The sequence below is a fragment of the Pagrus major genome, chromosome 4, assembly GCF_040436345.1.
Source record: "Pagrus major chromosome 4, Pma_NU_1.0".
Classification (NCBI taxonomy): domain Eukaryota; kingdom Metazoa; phylum Chordata; class Actinopteri; order Spariformes; family Sparidae; genus Pagrus; species Pagrus major.
The window spans coordinates 32,167,638-32,187,710 of NC_133218.1; the positions used below are offsets into that span (position 1 = coordinate 32,167,638).

Below are 20,073 nucleotides of genomic sequence, written 5' to 3' on the forward strand. Positions count from 1 at the left end.
ATGGTCTGTTTTTGGCCTGTATAGGGTGGCTCTGGCTCTAAAGTCTCTCAATGATAAATCAAATCATCAGATATATATATATCATAAACCTGTCTGTGGTGGCAAATTTATGTTAATGCTAACGGATGGACCTTGACACTAATGATTTAAAAGTCAGAGAATATTCTCTGCTTATAAGGCTTACTTGGTACTGTAAATGCTATTCAGTTACATAAAAAAGAATCCAAACACACAGAGGCAGGCAGGTTGAAAGCCAGCTTTGAAAAGCGACCATTAAAAAGCTGCTGTCCAAAATTCAAAAGTGTGAGCAAAAAAAAATGGCAACTAATAAAAGTAAGTGATGTGATAGCTGGAGACAAACTAGAAGCCATGGAGAACAAGGTGGGAACACAAGGGGACACAGGAGGAATGGGGAACAGGCACAGGAACACAGGAGATGCAGGAAACACAGGACTGATGTGAGGACGAAAACAGACGAAGGAAAAACAAAGACTTAAATACACAAAGGCTAATGAACGAATGAATCACTGGTGCACACAGAAAAATGTTTGGAAAACAGACAAAGACAGGAAGTGGAAAGTAAAAACATAACACACATGGATATAATCTACAAGATAAAACAGGAAATAATTAACCAAAAAACCCAAACCATGACAGTGAATGTGTTACTGAGGCAATATAAAAGTTTGATAAACTCAACCAATCACGTACCATGCAAAATTAGTAATTGATAAATTCTGTTCAGTTGTATGTACAGTGTTGTCTAAACGTCTGAGACCATGTTGAAAGTCTCTGTTATTGTTACTTAAACCTGGAAATAATAAGAGAGTTTGCTGAGTTCTGTGCATTCACTGGCACAAGAATTTCCTTTGGTATTACTAAAGTTCTATTTTATCTTTATCTGAGCACAGAGGGGCTTTGTCTGGGTCAAATCATGGCTGGACTAAAGGTTTCTAGGTGGGCAGTGAATGGAGCTGAAACACTTTGCAGAAACTCGATCAATTGTATCCAAAGCATGACCACACCATCAGAGGATCAACAGAAAATACCTGTATTTCACAGTGGATGATGAAAGAAGTCCCATTTATTGATCAATTCAAGTTTGAAATTTCTGAAGGTCAGAAAACAATGTACGTAAAGAGACGAACAGGAGAGAAAATGTGTGTTTTCAACCAACAGTGAATCATGCTGGTGGAAATATTCAAGTCTGGGGCTGTTTTGCCTCCTCTTGAATTGGACACCTACACAGAAAGGACTCCACTCTGACCGAGGAGAGGTACCACTCCATTCTTCAGACATGTGATCCACCCAGATGGATAAAGCAGCAGGATAATGAGCCCAAACACACCTCAAAGCTTTTGACAGAACTACTGAAGGACCAAAGAAGGCCGATGAGACTGTCATGGACTTCCCTCCACAGCCACCTGACCTCAACCCCATTGGACATGCGTGGGGGCCCATGAAGACTGAGACGGTAATGCATTGTATGACATCACAAGAGGCTTTGTGGGAAACTGTCAAGTCATGCTAGGATAACATGAGTCAGCAGATTTTACACAGACTTGTGGAGCCCATGCACAGCCTGAGAGCATGCTGTCATTGAAGCAGATGTTTTGAAATGTGCGTATATTTTTCAAAGATTTCACTTTTCACCCAAATTGTTTAGTTGATATTATCATTTGTACTGAAAAAAAAAAAAATAGGATTGCATATCTTGAAGTATCTTGACTAAGTAGTCCCAGACTTTTGGACCTCGCTGTATGCTTATCACACCAAGTTTATCAGCTGTGAGATCTGCTGTACTCCACTCGACTCGTACTCCCCTGGACTCCCTGATGTTGAATCATATCAGTGCAATTTCATTCAGTCTACTAACTAAATGGAAAACATGTCCTTCTTAGTTAGCCAAGCAAATGTATGCCAACAAGTGAGTTTCCTGCCAAGAAATAGTTTCCTGTGGCATCAACCAAGAAACACTTTCCTATCAGAGTCTCTCACTGCAGTGAAACAGCAGCCCCCGCTGGAGAGCTGGAGTCATCTTCTTATTTAGTTCAGGAAGTAACTCAAGTCTTATTTAAGGTTTGGGCCATAGGCTTTGCTACTGATTTGAATAAACACTCACTGGTGACTTCACTAGGATTTTACTTTTAATTTTATAATTGAGGTCATAGTGGGTGGGTATTGGATGGTTTTTCTAATAATCTGCCCCTCTATTATAGGGGCACTATGTAGTTTTGTAGAAGAAATTAAAACTCAGAATTTTTATATTTATAATATTAATGATGTAATAATACAAACTAAGAAAAATAAAGTCCCCAGAACACTGTTTGAAGCTGGAAAGGTGGCAGGGTCCGCCACATATAAACAAAGTAAAACTGTAGCGGTACTGGCTGTAAATTGCTTACAGGCCGACCTACATAAAAATATAAACAAAAAAACATAACTAGGGGAATGACCAATGTCCACTACTAGGACAATAAAGCAATAAATGCCTCTTTTGGATATAATAAACAAATGCCTCTTCCTGCTATAATAAATACATGTGCTCCTACAAGCCCCAGGGACATAAAATGGTAAATTGTAGGTGTAAAGTGGCTTGGGTTTTAAGGGGTTGTCCAAATAAACAAAGTAGAACCACCTCTCGGTTTGATGCAGATCCAGTTCAACACCACTGAAAACTACAAAAATTTGATTTAGTTAAATTAAAACCTCTCTGACAGTGTCAAATAAGAAACAGTGACTGTCCAGCTTACTTTTAATGGACACCCATGGTATTGGTTGGCAGTCTATGAAAGTCCAAGGCACTGTGATAATGATAAAAAAATAAACTATTATTATTTCTTAACTTCTTTTTCTATTTCTATAGCACCTTTCAAAACCAAAGTTACTATGTGCTTCACAGAATATAATACCATACAGTACAAGAAAGACAAATTAAGCAAATAAAATGCAATAACCACTCACACCAACAATAAAGCCAATATTAGGAGCACAAACTAGCATATATTGTCTTGTTTTTTTCTTAAACTTATTATCTTTGTATGGCCAGGCAGTGTTTATATTAAATACAATGTAAAGGAAATTACTTCTAGCCTATAATCTATTTGAACCAGGGCAACCATTTATTTCTAATATTCCTGCTTCTCTTAGTCAAACCTATAATAAACATATGTCATTTATTTCTACACTGCAGCCTACATACAGTAGCTGCTCATGACTGAACTACATAATAATGGCTCGTTACAGGCTCCATGACAGCGCTGTGAGGCCGGCTGAGTGCAGTTTAACGCCACGCTGCTCGCCTCGGTCGGTGGGCCAGATTCAGCACCATGGACAGAGAAAGCTCAACGCTGATTGGTCAACAACGCGACGTCAGGGATTAGAGCAATCCGCCTATTGGTCCGAATCAAAGTGACAGCTGACTGGAGCACGGTGATTGGTCGAGAATCAGGATAGTCGGGATTTATCGCTCCGGTCACACTCCCAACAGAAGAAAGTAGGCTGGTAATAACAGAGTATTTAGTTTTTCTTTGCAGATATCGTCCTTGCTGGAAGTGTTTCTACTATCCGACACGTTTTTCTGACGCTTCCGGTGAAGACTGAGGACTGTGAGCTGAGAGGCGGCTGCTCTCTGGAGGAGGTAAGAAGATTATGTTTCCTGCGGAAGCCGTAATTCCTGTGTATGATGGCCAGCTCTCTGGGGAAATGTCCAACTGTCTTCACGCATTGACCGCCAAACATGCTAGCTTGTTTTAGCTAGCGGAGTGTAGCTTGTATGTTGTTGCAACGAGCGTGTGTGTGTGTGTGTTTCCGGCCAGTGTGTGTGTGTTTGTGTAGTGGCTTCAATGAAACCGGAAGGATTCAGTTGGTTCAAATCTTCTCAGCAGCATTGAGTCGGTGTGTGGAGGGCTCACACATTAAATCCCCCGGCAGAGCGTGTCGACGCTTAGCTTACCTTAGCCTCTGTTAAACGCCCTGTTCCTACCTGTGGAGTAAGTCCTCCAGGTGATGGTCCAGTAAGATCTGCTCCCACACCTGTGGCCTGTACACACAAGTATTTACAAACCACCATGTGTAGAGAGAAACAAGTCAACAAGTCCTAACACTTCACTTATCCAACAGGTTCAAGAGACTGAAGAAGGACATCTGAATATCAAGCTCCACACTTCATCCACATGGCAGGTCAGTGATCATAAAGCACTGTTCACAACCTGTTTGTATCCCAGTATTCAGTATTACATGTGTGGGGCTGCACAATTAATCGCAAAATAATCGAAATTGCAATATGACTAAGTGCAATATCCAAATGGCAAGAACTGCAGTCACAAATGTGTCACAAAACAGTGTTTTAATGATTGTAGTGCTGCAGAGATGCTCTGGCCTACAAGGTTTGTTCTCCACATGTAATAAAACATGTTTGAGACCGGGAGAAATGCCACATCATCATGATTTTACTAGTTTTTCAAGGACATTGAAAATTGTGATGTAAAATGTAATCATCCATGATAATCATGACTCATATCGCCATCACAATATCTATCAAAAATAATCGCAATTATCACTTTGTGAGCATATCGTGCAGCCCTACATGTTTATACCTTTGCAGCGTTTTATTTCCTGTTTATAAAGTGTTTATCCATCACAAATATAGGCTATTTATATCTGTCTACAACCTGCTCTATTATGTTTATGTATTAATGTATTAATTAAATAAATTACATTACTACTCACCTGTCTACCACAGTATTATATCACAATTTTATATTTTAAGTTGTATTACATGATATCCAGATGTGTTACTCAAGTCTTTTAGTCCAAGTCTCAAGCAAGTCCAAAGTCATTTTTTCTTGGGCAAGTCAAGTAACGGTTCGTTTTGAGTCAAGGTGAGTCCTTGGTTAAAGGATAAATTCACCCAAATATGACAATTCAGTCATTATCTTCTCACCTTCGATGCTGATGGAAAGTCGTTAAGTTTTTTAGTCCACAAAACACTTAAGGAGCTTCACAGCGTTGCAGCATTCTCCTGAATAACTGAAGTAGATGGGGATTTGTTTTAAAACATGGAAATAAAAATAACTGAAGTAAGAATAAAATGGCTCCATACAGCTCATCTGGTATAATCCAAGTCCCTGAAATCACAAATTGATTTGAAAAGACATTATTTACACCCTCGATATGTGCTCGAGCATATGCACCCACTCCAACCAGGGTGTTCTTCAGTTGTTTGGGAGAATGCTGCAATGCTGGATTGCTCCAGAAATGTGTTGTGGACTGTTTTGATGACTTTGCTAGTCATCAAAACAAAGAAGTTGACTTGAGTCCAAAACTCTGATTATATCCCACTATTTTCTGTCTTAGATTCTGATTAGATTTTGTTCTGCTTCTGTGATTTTTCTTTATAAATATTTGTTTTTATGCATATCTGTAAGAGCAATGTTCGAGGGCACCTGAGATCTAACCATTTAGTTCCCAATGACTGCTTCACTGTAATTGTTGTGTATATGACAATAAAGCACTTGCAACTTGGAGACTTGAAGCCTTGAATACAATCTAACTATTATGTAATTCTTTGTCTCAGAGCCCAACTTCCCCCCGCTGCCGGGATTCATCCCACTCAAGCCCTGCTTCTACCAGGACTTTGAGGAGATCCCTGAACAGCACCGCAGCATGTGCAAGAAAATGTACCACCTGTGGATGTGTGAGTGCTTCAAAGTGATGTTATAAGAGTGGAATGTTACATTATCCTTGCATCAGGCTACAGTATAAACTTCAGTTTCAGCTATGAAACTTAATGCTGACTTGTTCTGCAGAGGCTACCCGACTCTCCAATAAAACAACAGAAGCCTTGAAAATAGAAAAAAAAATCATCAGAAGTTTCCTGGAGGTCCCATAAACATTCTTCTCCTCTGTTGTTAACTCATGATAAGAAGTATGTAACAGAAGGGCAATGGTTTACAAGGGTCCCTTTGGTCCAAAAAGAGTTTTTTATTGGCTGTTATCCTGACTGGTTTATTTGCTGATGAGTCATAGCACTGACCAGATGGCCTTGGTTTGAGCCGGGCAGTTAACATTGAAATTGTGTTAAACAATTTTTGCCAGAAGCACTTTCATCAAAGTTTATGACACCATAAACAAGCAGTACAATGATGTTTGTGATATTGCTCCGGTCTGGAAGCTCCCAGCCCGACCATGAAGGCATGTTAGGAATAGCACTGAGGGATAGGGCAATACGCCAATTAACCAAAGGGTAATGTGAAAATAACTAAAACAAAGGTGAAGCTGGGGTGTGGATGCAGGGCTGCAACTGATTGTTGACTGTCATTTCAACTAAACACTTTTCTTTCTACAGGCGTGTTCTCTTCTACTAAACGATAACCGTAAGCAGGTATTCAAAGTCCCAATCTGCTGTTGGTTGTGCTGTTACTTTCTTTCCCTCTGTAGCAATTTTCTGTATCACTTTTTCTTTCATTTGGATTTGCCATTTGCCATATGCTACAATGTGCGCATATGGCATGAACTTTGCTTTCTATACCATTAAATCTGTGCATATATTTATTTGTTTATTTCATTGCATGTGTGAAAATAATTTCAAGCCAACGTTTGTTCTGTTGTGTATTTAAGAACCCAACTGTGTTCCTTAATAGCCGTCATGTTGCAGCTGTGTTTGGCCTCATAATTCTCTTGTAAAGCACTCTGCATTTTCTCTATAGACTGGCATTTGAAGCCGATTGGCCTCTGCTAGTTTAGAGAAGAAAGATGCGACTGAAGCACAGAGCTCCAATTAGAACTAAGTGCAACTTAAGCGGGGAGTACTGTAGCCTCATAACATCACCGAGAATTAGAAAGAGATATCCGCAAAAAGGCTATTCAGGGATCACCATCTTGTGAGTCAAGCACTGCAATTTCATATTTCACGTTTATGTTAATGTGGCTGCGTTCATATCCATTTTCAGATCTCTTTTCTGCATGTGCATGTCTGTGAACCCTAAAGATACTTTTTTTTTTGCATCTATACCTAAACGACAGTATGTCTGTTTTGCTCTCAGTGAACAGTGCTACCCTTGCGGTGAATCTCATCGGCTGCTTTGCATGGATGTTTGGTGGAGGTGGCGTGACCAACTTTGGACTGGCTATCATCTGGCTCATCATGTTCACTCCATGCTCTTACGTCTGTTGGTTCAGGGCCATCTACAAGGCCTTCAAGTAAGTCGGACATTAAAAATATTGCTTTGTCATCACCTCATTGTACAGCGGGTTTTGCGTTGCTGCATTTTGCTGGCACAATTGTTGTAGTGGTTGAAAGTATAAAGCATCGCAGTAATTACTTGTTTAAATAGCACACACAATGGTGATATTAGACTAATGTGTTATATTAGTATTTAGAGATGAAAAGACAATAACTGCATCATATAAAATATAATCTATGCTATATTATCAATTTATTTTTCTATTTTTACCGTGACGTGCACATGGCTCTCAGCAAAAATGACCTGAAAACAACCTGTAGACAGTCATATTGACATCATACCAGCATTTCACTGTAGTTTTAATGTCTGTATCTGTAGAATATGTCACAGACATGAAGAGAATACACACAACAAGTGAAGGGCAGTTTTTTTCCAGTGCACTCAGTTTTTCTTTCTCTCCCTCCCTCCATCTCTATCTCCCTCCTGCTTTACCATTCTTTCTACGGGGGTAAAGGAAAATCATGTCATCATATTTATTGATAATTATCAAAGGCAAACTCCATGTAAACAGATAGGGCAGGTAGGAGACACGCTGCAGCAGCCTGTGTGGACATACATGTGAGTGAGACAGCAGTTCAGCAACGCAGCTGTCACGCACTACACCAGCAGCCAGTGTGGATATGCCATTAGCCTTTCAATTGGGCTTTTTAGGTTTGGCCTCATTTATTAACATCTCCACACACTAAAAATGTGTTCAAGTTTGAGTTAAATTTGGTAGAGCAGAGACCTAATCCAGATTACAGGACAATTCTTTCCTTTCATTGCTTTCTTTCCATATAGGAAACTGTTGTATCAGGGCTCCAAGGTGCAACTATTGTGGTGGCACATGCACCCAAAAATCTGTCAAGTGAAACTAAACATTTAGGCCCACGGATGCGATGAGAAAAACATGCATTTGACCTTTATTCCTGTTTACATAATTAACATAATGTGTTAAGAAATTGAATTAAAATGTATGATTGGGTGCATCCACGATGTGCTGGTGCACCTAAATGAACTTGGGCAAACTAAAAGTTTGTTTGGAGCTGTGTTGTATGTAATAGAGAAACTCATCACCTCCACATATTTTAGTTCCTCTTGCTGAGTCATTTCCACATGTTCGTATCCCAGGTCTTCAAATACCGATGCTGTTTTGTCACACCTCTGGGCCCTGTCATACAGATGCACAGGTTCCCTTTGGCATCTGTGTGCGACACGCAAAGCCTTCCTGGCAGAGAGGTTTTTCTTCCAGTACAGTAGGTGATGCACTGATGCAACATGTGGGACCTTGCCCTTCACTCTGGTGAAGATCAGGGTATCAGCTTGTAGAAGCACATAACAGCTCCTTGGAGGAGAAAGGAGTCATTACCTACAGAGGGGAAAGTAGGAGTAGCACACAGCCGTGGAGGGAGAGGGCTGGTTCCACCGTCTGTCTCTTCGTTATCAGAGTGCAGCAGCAGGGGAGGATGCTGACACAGTTTGGCCACTCCTTGACACCCAGACTGACAAATTAACACCAGTGTGGACTGACCAAAGAACCACGGCAGGGTGAGAATCCCACAGTCTAGCACAGTCCTCTGACTAGACCATCCATGGGCGTGTTAATATCACTACAGAGAGGCAGATGTGGGAGAAGTTGTATCATTGTGTGAAAGGCCTGTGATGAAATAGTTTCATCATGATTGGCTGTGAATCAACCTGGAAATTTTGAGCGCTTAGATTCCTGAACATAAGTGGTGTAGCATGGGAATGACCTATTTAAATTCATAGATAACATGAATAACATTACACAAGATCCATCCATTATCTTTAACGGCTTACCCTTTGGAGGGTTGTGAGGGGCTGGAGCCGATCCAAGCTGACATTGAGTACACGTGTTCATCACAGGGCTGACACAAAGTCACGCTCACATTCACACTTGAGGACAATTTAGAGTCAGCCTGCATGTCTTTGGACTGTGGGAGGAAGCAGAGAAAACCCACTCAGACACTGGGAGAACATGCAAACTCCACACAGAAAGGAGAATGCATTTTGTGTGCATTTGGAAATATGTCTTTATCTTTTCCATTTCCTTTAGGAGTGACAGCTCCTTCAACTTCATGCAGTTCTTTTTTGTCTTCATGGCACAAGTTGGCATCAGCATCATCCAATGCATCGGCATCCCTGGATGGGGAGTATGGTAAGAGTCATAGATTAATGGATGGCGCATGGAAAATATAGTAGTTATAGAGTAGTTTTTTAAATGACTTTTTTAAAGGATTTGAAGAAATTTGCTCACATAAAAAGACTATTGACTACTATGTTTATGTTGTAATGCTTGATCTACCTGTATTCATTCCTTTTTAAAGAAATGTAGTAAAGTTAGATTAAAAAAAATACATTCTCAAGTAAGTGTAAGGCACAGATTCACTACTTAGAGCCAGCATGTCTGCTGCAGCTCAAGTACCAGTCATAAGTTCATAGATGAGTCTTCCAGCATTTATAAGCGTTACTAATTAATCTTTATGCAACACAAGCTAACATTAACAATCAGAAGTTGTTTTAATACGACTACAAAATGTACTTTTGAATTAAACATTTTGAGCCCAAGCAATAAGTCCAGTGTGGTGGTGTTCTTTAAAGACCTTGTTCTGGACTTTCATTAACATGACAGTGATGGAACATCAGAAATTGCCCCCATATAACTTTAATGATAGTCCTGTTATTAGATCTTGAGAGGCTGTTAAAGAGATCCTCAAAATGTCACCGGACTCAGCCTGATGATCAGAAATTAATATTATGACAGCCTCCATAAAGTTTATAAATGTCACCATGTGCAATCGGATATCCCCATGTATGAGCTATAAAACTTTTAAACTTTATATTGCAGCACTTAAAGTCCACAGAAATTACTGGCATTTAACATCCAGATGTCCAGTGGTAGTATCATGACGAGGAAGACACCCAATGTAATAACAGATAGTTCATGTTGTGATTGTCGTCTAAAAATGATCCGTTTTATAATGAAATTCTGTCACTAGTCATCTGTGTCTTTTTCAGTGGTTGGTTGGCTACCATGTCCTTCTTCAGCTACAATATTTTGATTGCGCTGATCATGTTGGTCCCTACGATCATGTTCACGGCAGTGGCCTCACTGTCCTTCATTGCCCTCACCAGGGTAAGACTATAACTTTTATTTTCTTTACAAAGGTACAGGGAAATCAATTTGAATCAATTTGCTGTTATTGCCTGTATCGTCTATGCTGTCTTTAGCCAGATGTTCCAGATTATCTATTTTATAATGGCAGAAAATAATGTCACAGGCCTTTGCAGGCGAGGATTTGAGATTGATTCATTATTTTTTTTCTCTTATGTCAACAAAGCAGCATTGTTTAAAATAACAAAAGTGTACCTTAAACACAGTATTCCCTAAACAGACTTACTGATTAGAGAATACGGCTGCATAACTTTTAAACTCTATTAGATACCATTAACTAAAACCATTTAAGCTTTCTGCACATAAAGGCTTGTTGGTAACAACTTGTCACAACACTTTGTCTGCAGATCCATAACTACTACCGTGGCAGTGGGGCCAGTATGTCCAAAGCTCAGGAGGAATGGACCACAGGAGCCTGGAAGAACCCTCACGTCCAGCAAGCGGCCCAGCAGGCCGCCATGGGTGCAGCGTCTGGAGCCATGCAGGAACAGTACTCCAGCCCACAATATAATGATAACCAGGTGTAGCCTCTTTAAGACAGAGGTGTCATAGACATGACATGACAGTTACGCCAAGGTTGGGCAACAGGGTTAGGAAGATCTGACCATTTCCCACAATATCATGGATTATTAAGTTACACAATGTAGCAGAAATGACACTTGCATATTTTAACATGTTCAGGTTTTTATATTTTCATAAAATTACTGATTTGGAAGCAGAATTGTCAGTGATTTCAGGTAATTTCATAATTTGGCTAATAGGTCTGAACATCTGTGGGAAGCTGGTTTTGCCTTTCTGTATTAAAGGTGCATTGTGTAGGATTTAGGGGGCGTCTATTGGCAGAAATTGAATATAATATTCATAATTATGTTTTCATTAGTGTTTGATCACCTAAAACAATAAGAAACATTTCTATTTTCTTTTGTTTTCGTTACCTTAGGGTGAGCCTGTTATACAGGGTCCATGATGTTGTACTGCCATGTTTTTCTACAGTAGCCCAGTTGCACTCTGCAACCAAACTGCTAGATGTCACTACATCCTACACACTGGACCTTTAAAGGGCAAGCTGATTATTTGTAGTGTTTTATATCATTTCGTATGTTTTTGGTTTTCTGTTCGGGTGGTTGAAGTGAAACTAGTTTTGAATGTTTAATACTTTAGTGGCTCCATGGGAGCTGTGTCTAATGTACTCAGTTGACCTGCAGTTGTAGCAATTTTTACAAAATTGTTTATTTTGAAAAATACAAGCATTTATGTACAGTAACTTAAAACAACATTATGTAGAAACAAAACTGATGAGGTTATAACAATGTAATGTGTTGAAAAGTCGTATCTTAAAGTAAACATGTATGTAACGCTGTGATCCTACCCTCCCACTAAAGTCACACTTGACACTGAACCATCAAGCTGTTATTTTAAGGTCAACAATTTACATAATGTTGCTTTAAGTTGTGATGTAGATTAAATTATGAAGTGTTATCTTATTTAATTTATGTACCAATGCACTATGAGAATGTTGAATTGGTTAGGTTGTAAAGTTATTTTATTTTTTTCTTGTCTTTTAAATTAATTAAGTTAAACCAAAGATCAAATGTAGTTTTGTAACTTTATTTAAAATAATGCTGCTCTAATCGACCTCAGCAAAATGTCATCATATTTCTATGCAGTTTGTCAATGATGAACGAATGTTGCACTGTTGAAAGGAAGTCTGCCTGTCTTAGAATAAGAAACAGTGTTATTGCAAGTGTTCAGCTGGATTTGAATAGAAACAGAAAATTCAAACTTACTTGAAGCTGACTCTTTGATGTTGACACGTCCACCATACACTGAAAACATCAGATTTACATCACAGAACTATTAAATCAGTGTTAACGGTTCTATGTAAATACAAGTGAATATGTGACCCATGTGCTGTAGTCACCTCTCGTTTATTAGACGTGAGGGTTTTGTACTGAATGTCAATTTAGTTCATGTCAAATGCAGTGTGTTTAAAAGATGACTTCTCTCGTGCTGTGTGGCTGTTTGACCACAGGGAGGCACTGATGGTTTTAGTATGAAATAAAAAGCTCCATCATGTAAAGATTACCTTCATTCATCCTTCACAGATCACAGTCTGTATTTATGGTAGTCCCTTCTATTTCCTGCTTCTCTCTTTTCCTCCGTCTCTCTTTCTTTGTGCAAATAATATTCTCCCTCCCCATCACTCTGCATGAGGGCTATGGAAATCAAGATAATCCCTGCACTCAGCCACTCACTGAAACACATGTCAAATGCTGTGTTATTTCGTGACACGTGTGCTCTCTTTTAGTGGTGATGTACATGACATTGACAGGTACTGCATGGTCATTTGGAGTGGTTGCCTGTTGGCAGCTAAGCAGCTCCACTTGGAGCAAGCAGGGAGTAAAAAAAACCTTGCTCAAGGACAGTTGGTAGTGAATGGCAGATCATGGCTCACCCTCTCCTCCCACCAAGCTGGGGTTTTATGGAGTTTCTCTCTGACCTCTGGCGTCACCATTTTACTTCTGATCCTATATCCAGTGAGGAATGTTTGTTAAAGATAACAACATGGTAGTTATATGTAGCTTATATTTCTTTTTTTTGTAGGGTACATACATTTTAGCCACTTTATAGTTACCACATTTGAACAAAATGAAAGATATAAGTGTATTAAAAATAAAATCTTGAGACGAGCTGCTAAATTTAATCTCCACAGATCACAAAAAGTTTGTTATATTATTCTTCTGCAGTTATCCAAGAAGGTTGCTCTGTACAGAGCCTCTTAGTTTTGTTAATATTTTGTTATGTCTGCCCCATTTAATCAAGACATTGTACTCAATCATTAAAATGTGATTTTAAATTGTTTCCAATACATTACACACTGCAAATGGTACTGCAGCCACATTTAAACACTGTTAAAATGGGGAATTAGAAATAGGAGGCACATTCTTTGCCTTCAGGTGGTAGTATTGGTTCTCTATGGCCGTCCACCCATCACACTGACTGTCCACCGGGGGCACTATATGACTTTTATTCTTCCTCCCAGTGATCTATTTATAAAATCTGTACTAGAGCTTAAGAAATCTGAGATAGTTAGGGTGACTGATACGACGTGCCTGAGCAGAAATGGTATTTTTTTAAACTTACACGAGGGCAAACACAATTTCTCCCTTGACATCCTGTGAGCAGGTGACCATCAAAGATTAGATCCAAAATACACTTAAAATCGATTTATCTGCGGATGTCCCTACAGTGTGTGAGTGATGGAATTACCGTGTGGAGAGGGGGGGGATGAGATTATACGGCGGTACAGATACCCAGAGGACCGACCAGCAGCCACCAACAAACACTGTAATTGCTATACACATGGAAATCTCTTGTGACAGGTGGGGACAAGTCTTCAGGTAAACAGGACTGGTTGTCAGCTACACAATATAGTCATTGATTCATAACAAATTAAGACTGCACGGATGCTTTTCCTTTAAAAATTCAAGTCCGTCCACCTGTGAAAGAAAATGTGTGGAAAAGCCTCCAACTGCATTCCTCTAATCACTTCACTCTGGCCAGAACATTTGACCTAAATAAAAACTGGGTCTTAACATGGGTTTAAAGTGGGAAATTGATTGTTTGTTGTCCATAACACAACCAGAAAGCCACATGTAACCTGGTTTGTCATTCTCATAGAAGCCACGGTACTCTACAGAAATGTCCTCCATAGCCCCAACCTGTGTAACTGCAGTGGCTCGTTGGTGACGCTCTGGTAAAGGAACGGGGGGAGGCATTTGGGAAGAAATACAGCAAAGTCTTACCCCACTCGGTCTTGTACCCATCTTATAATTTTAACAACCATAGCATCTTCTGTCTTGTTAGCATCCAACAACTGTTATGAGTCTTTGTACATATTCACAGAAGAACTGTTAATTTCAGCAGAAACAAGCTGTAATCATTACTCTTGTTAGCAGATAATTGCTTACTTAGACATCGGGCAGACATGAAGCATCATTAGGATTAATTTGGAGTTGTGTTTATGGCCACCTGACGGATGCAAGTTCAATATTTATGCCCCCCTTTGCTCTGTTTTTGGTCTCGACTAACTCCTCAGGGAGATTTCTGGTTCTTCAGCTGCTAAATTCTCCACTATGTTCTACAGCTAGGAGCTAACTTTCTCCATCTGATGTTTGGTGCTCAGCTGATGGGCTAGAGGGCTTTTTTTCTTTTCTTGAAAATAGCTGCTTGCAGTGTCTGAACTACAGAAAGAGAATTGCGGGCCCAAGCACAATGGAGGACCATAAAGCCATTGGGGGACAAATCAGGAGCACAGGGAACACAAGGACCGGGGAGCAGACACAGGAATGCAAGAGATGCACGATGAGAACAGATGAACTGACAAAGAGCAAGGGAAGAAGATGCTTTTAAATACACCAGACATGACAAGCAAGTAAAACATGGGTGTACATAGAAAAACGGTATGAAGACAAAGACAGGAAGTGGAAACAACAAGGATGAATTCAACAAAATAAAACAGGAAACATGTAGCCTGAAAAACCAAAACCATGACACATTTAATTGTCTGTTCATCTGAAAATATAGATTATAGGGGCTCCGGATTGTGAATGTTGTGAGTGAGGCTTAATGCTCTTGATGTTTTTGCTTCGTCATTATCAATCATACCGAGGTCGGAGGAGGGAAAGAGGAGGTGAGGGCCACACAGAGGGCACTAAAGTTGATGGAGCACAGAGGGCCTTTTTGTGTTATGTCTCAGGAGGGATGGCGATAGAGGGCCCTTTCATGCTGTTAAACACACACACACATTACCATCTGGACAAAGGTGTACAGATGTCGAGTCGTGCACTCACACAGGCATGCTTTTATGCTGCTGTATCACAAACAAACACCCATGTGCACATGGAGCCGGGGTCTCAACACCCAGCAAGTCAGACAACCCGTGGGTTAAAATGTAACAGAGTTGGGACGAGGAAGAGGGCTAGCTAGGAAGTGGTGAAAGGTAGTTCACACAGGGTTGGAAATCCAGCTGACTCATTACTCATTTTCAGTTTCAGCTCTCTGTTAAGACTTTCCTTTTTTTTAAAGTCTGGGGGCGACAAAACTGACAAAGACTGATCATGAGCACACGACAAGAACCCAAAGCAAAGGTTTAGATTGAGTTTACCAAATGACCTCAAGAAACAGACTGGAATCAATGAGTCATTTACCTCTGCCTCTGTGAATGTGCATCTGCAGCCTGGGGTTTTACAAATCGTCCACTTAATGATCAAGAGGGATTAAAATAGAATTAACAATAAGAAGAAAGAGAGCAATAAAGAATTACAGTACGTCCATAATTGTTTGCTAAATTGTCCATTTGCATCTCTGTAAAGTAGTTGCTGTTAATTACGGCCCTTAATGCTGGTGACCTAAAAATACTCCTCTGCCTTCGTTAGTGACATAACAGCAGCTAAAGTCAAAGCATTACTCTCAGACTATCAAAAGTTTGCTGTGACCTGAAATATATATCAGACTGTTGAAAAGCTGAAATGTGCTAATGGAACACGCCAAGTGATGCTAATAGCAGTGTCACTTACAACTTTGCAGCTACTGTATGTAATCATGAGTATAATTTAAATCTTGTTTTACTCCATCACAAAGTATTTGGATAACACACAATGCTTATTCCAGTCCCAGCTAGACATATGTATTGATTTCTTCTAAAGTGCATGATTACACTGCAAACACATTGTCACTCCCAGCTCGTTAAATACAGCAGCCTGGTCAGTGGCCTTACACTTCAAAGTATCACACTGAACGTACCCCTGTAGCTACAGTTTTGGTCAGTCGGTTTGTTCTAGGCAAAAAAAAAAGTAAAATACTTGGTTGGGTTTAGGAAAAGATCATAGCTTGGGCCAAACAGAGAACGACTTAGAGCGACCCTGTAGTATTACTGTTGGTGCTGCCGTTGCATAGACAGCGTTAGTGCCATGGCTATCGCTAACAGCCTGGCTACTGTCTGCAGCAAAAAACAACAGTAAGAATCCCTATTTGACCAAGAAAACCCAATCTCAGCGCTGTGAAAAGCCAGAGTAAAACACCTGCTTGTTACATACTGATCTTGTAGAAAGAATGCCAGTTTGGTAAGGGAAAATATCAGCAGGGGAACACACTTTCCCTCTTCGCCTTCGTTGCCTTCTCCATCGGCGAGGTACTTTTTCTTTTGCAGTGCAGAGTTTCAACAGTGCGCAATGGCAAATGCACTTTCTTTGTGCATGTCCAGGAAAATTCCAGCCCGCTGGGCAGACTGAAAGGCATGGTGAAAGCAAGGTTTAAAAGGAATTAGTCTATATACACAGATTGTGTCATTCTTCTACAGCCATTACACTGTAAAATCAGTATTTACTTTAGGATGATAAGTTAAAGTCAATTTACGTTAAGTAAGTTGCATAAAGTGAGTTAACATATTGTTTCACATGGGACATGAACCCTCAGTCTCCAGGGTGAAGTCCTGTGTTGGGGCCATCCAACCACCCCAACCTCCTCTTGACATGGACTTTTGTCAAAGAAGGGTTAGGGTTAGGGAAATGTCATCGGAGGGGACCTCATAGTTTGAAGTGAAAGGTCATGCAATGGGAGTGAGGATGGGTTGACACAACAGTGCTGACGAGAAAAAGGTGTTAATGCCGACCTTTAATCATTTTGGGGAGAGTGCTTGTTGTGCTTCTTTGTTGACAGTCAGTGTATTTCCCAAAATGTTGAACTAACCCTTTAACAGCGAAATGACTTCTGACATTGTCCAGCTTTGGAAACACAACAAGAGTGCAGCTGGGACTGCACCCTTTGATATTTGTGTTGACACAAACTCAATCAAATACAGCAGCTCCCAAAAGCTATTGGCAGCGCGCAGCAAACATTCCCACCCTAGATCATCTTTACATGTACATGATGAGAGGAATGAGAGCATCCAGCCAGCTACTAAGGAGGGGTCACCCAGCTGTCTGGAGCGGGGCCATGTTAGTCAGCTACAGCGAGCGAGTGCTGCTGCCACCAGCCTGTGAAATCACCGATGTGATGATGGGAGTCGTCCCCCTGACAGCACAGGAAACGGTGACAGTGGAGGTTGGAGAATGAGTCTGGTGAAATATGGGCCTGTCAGAGGGGAGAGAGGCTGAGCACAGCGGCACAGGGCCGTCGCTCCCCGTGGCTGACTTCATCATTGACACTCCCCATGGAGCCGGTGGAGGGATGGGAGGGTGGGTGGGGGACCCGATTAAGGCTGGAAGCCTATCTTCCCTCCACAAGATCTCCTCATTTGTTCTAATTGCCTGGGACTATAAACACGAATATTCCAACTTCAATTTCTGCCTTTCAAGGAAGGAAAGCCTTAATGAGAATTTATTGCCCTGTTGTTGTAACCGTGTGGACTCCCAGGGATGCCGGAGGAATTTGTCCATTTGCATACTCCTTAAAATTGATGAGTGGGGAAAGTGAGGGAACTAAGTTGTAAGAAAGGGTGCTTTTTCTGCTGCCGACACCAAATACAAGCCAGATGTTTCAGTGATGAGGCAGGCGGTATTTAAGCTGTCAGGCGGTGCACTCGAGTGTGTCTTGTGTCTATGACACAAGCTGCTTCTTTGTCTCGTATAACGCCCATCGCTTTCGATGTGGAGTGTTAACACAAGGAGTGAAATGTTTGTTAACTCCGATATATATATATATGGTGGAGTCAGCTCTGCATAAAGTGTGTGCAGGATGAGCTATTATCAAAACAAATGAGCCAGCAAATGCAGCTGCATGTAAATCGGAACACTGTTTTTCCCCTTCACTATTCACATGTCTTCAGCCTTTCACTGTCTCCCAGCTAGTGGTTTCTCATCTGCCTCTATTCTTCCTCTACAAAACCAGCCTTTCCTCTTACCTTTCCCATGCTGCAACGTGTTTATCCCTACGGAAATGAAGATTTCTTCACATCTTTATTCATTTAATTAGGTCGCAAAGCAGAGCTAGAGCCAGAAGATGAATTACCTGTGGCCTTGATATTGTGCCACAGAATCTCTACACAGTAGGCTCTGCAGAAATTAGACCTCAAGTCTGGAGGTGGGCTTTTTGGCAATGTCGGCTCACAGACTAGTCCCTATTCTCTCTTTCCACTAAATTCAATTACCCTCACATAAACCTGCCGGAGTGAAGAATGGAGGTCTCACGTTATGTCTTTTTGGCCTGTCTCTCTCTGGTCAGATCAGGGTGGTTTGGTGGAGTGGTTTGAGCCCATGTCAATAGTCTTTTCCTGATATGGGGGGAAGAGTCTAAAAACAGTGTATGAAAACTCTGTAACTGTGCAAGACAAAGGGAATGTTAGTGTAAGTCCTCTGCTCCAGGAGGACTTAAGTTTGTAACATTAAATAAACAATACAAAACTGCCCGAGAGATAGTCAGAACTGTTAAATAAAGATGTGTGCATTCACTGGGCGCTTATTCAAGCCCTTGCACATACTACATGTGGATTATCGAGGCAAAGCGCCCCTGATGACAAAAAGCCTGATTAAAAACAAATAATAATTATAATTTGAGTGCAAACACTCCCTCGTGACGTGACCTCGCCATGAACCAACGCACACACTGTGGCTGAAATGGGACATGGGAGGGGGGAGGGTGCAGTGGGGGAGAGCGAATCACTGAAGCTGAATGTTGTCACCTTGTCATCAGTGTCACCACATGGACTTATGATTAAATAAATGTCACAAGGACGAGAAAATAAAAGATAGGAGGAGGAATTTTGTCATAACATTGTACGAAGTGAAGGAAAAGAGAGTTGGGAGGACATTTATCCACTTATTTATTTATTTTATTCAATTAATAATTTGTTGTTTACTACTATCCTCACAACTCGCCTCGGGCGCCGCTTAAACTACGCTGTGATCATGGCTTAGCAAAGATGTGGTGGATGTTGGAGAGGGACAAAACACCCTCAGCGGATGATGACGGGTCAAAGTTGTCATCACAGGCACAACAGCCTCCACAATCTGCCTGTATTCACTGCAGATCCCCGGGATACTCCACTTCTTCCAGCTTCATTACTGTGCAGCCAGTGCAGCTGTAATGGCCCTCTGTCATCCCGCTTCACCGGTAAAGCCAGAATTTTAAGCCAAAGGCCGCTCACGAGATTCTGCCCTCATTTAGCCGGGACCGACGACTTCAAACCCCCGAAAAAGGTGTTTCCTCGTCTTTTTTTCCCCCAGTTTCAGCATCAGCGGCAGAACAACCCGTGGCTTCCTGTTCCCGCAGGGGTTTTGTGTATTCAATGACGCCTCGCCACAGAGAATGCTGGAAGATCTAATCAGTCCTGCTTCACTTCACTTGATCCGTTTCCTGAATTAGGTTGCAAGCTTGCAGCTGCAAAACGCTTGTTGCTTTACATAGGTTGGCTGGTAAAGTAAATGCAGCTTGTTGTAAGGGGAAATATTTGTCTTGGGGTTGTGTTTTTTCATACTCCCTACGGATCTTCTGCTTATCGGTGATCAGACAAAAAAAAAATCTGCCTAAAGCGGAGCATTTACATGTGTAATGGATTATCATGTAGCGTCTTCATCTGTGTAGAGTCTCTCCCTTTTCTCAGGATGCTAATACGCTGCCAATATGTTGCCACATGTTCTTTTGATCACGTGC

The 20,073-nt window shown here is 40.9% G+C and overlaps 1 protein-coding gene across 1 annotated transcript; it reads left to right on the forward strand.

The window, feature by feature from the left end:
• Positions 1-369: 369 nt before the first annotated feature.
• On the forward strand, positions 370-10,949 carry LOC140994299 (secretory carrier-associated membrane protein 5-like). Its single transcript, XM_073463869.1, has 7 exons — positions 370-458; positions 1,366-1,474; positions 5,575-5,698; positions 7,047-7,203; positions 9,304-9,405; positions 10,266-10,383; positions 10,770-10,949. The coding sequence occupies exons 1-7, from the start codon at positions 370-372 to the stop codon at positions 10,947-10,949; spliced, it is 879 nt and encodes a 292-aa protein (XP_073319970.1).
• Positions 10,950-20,073: the final 9,124 nt, after the last annotated feature.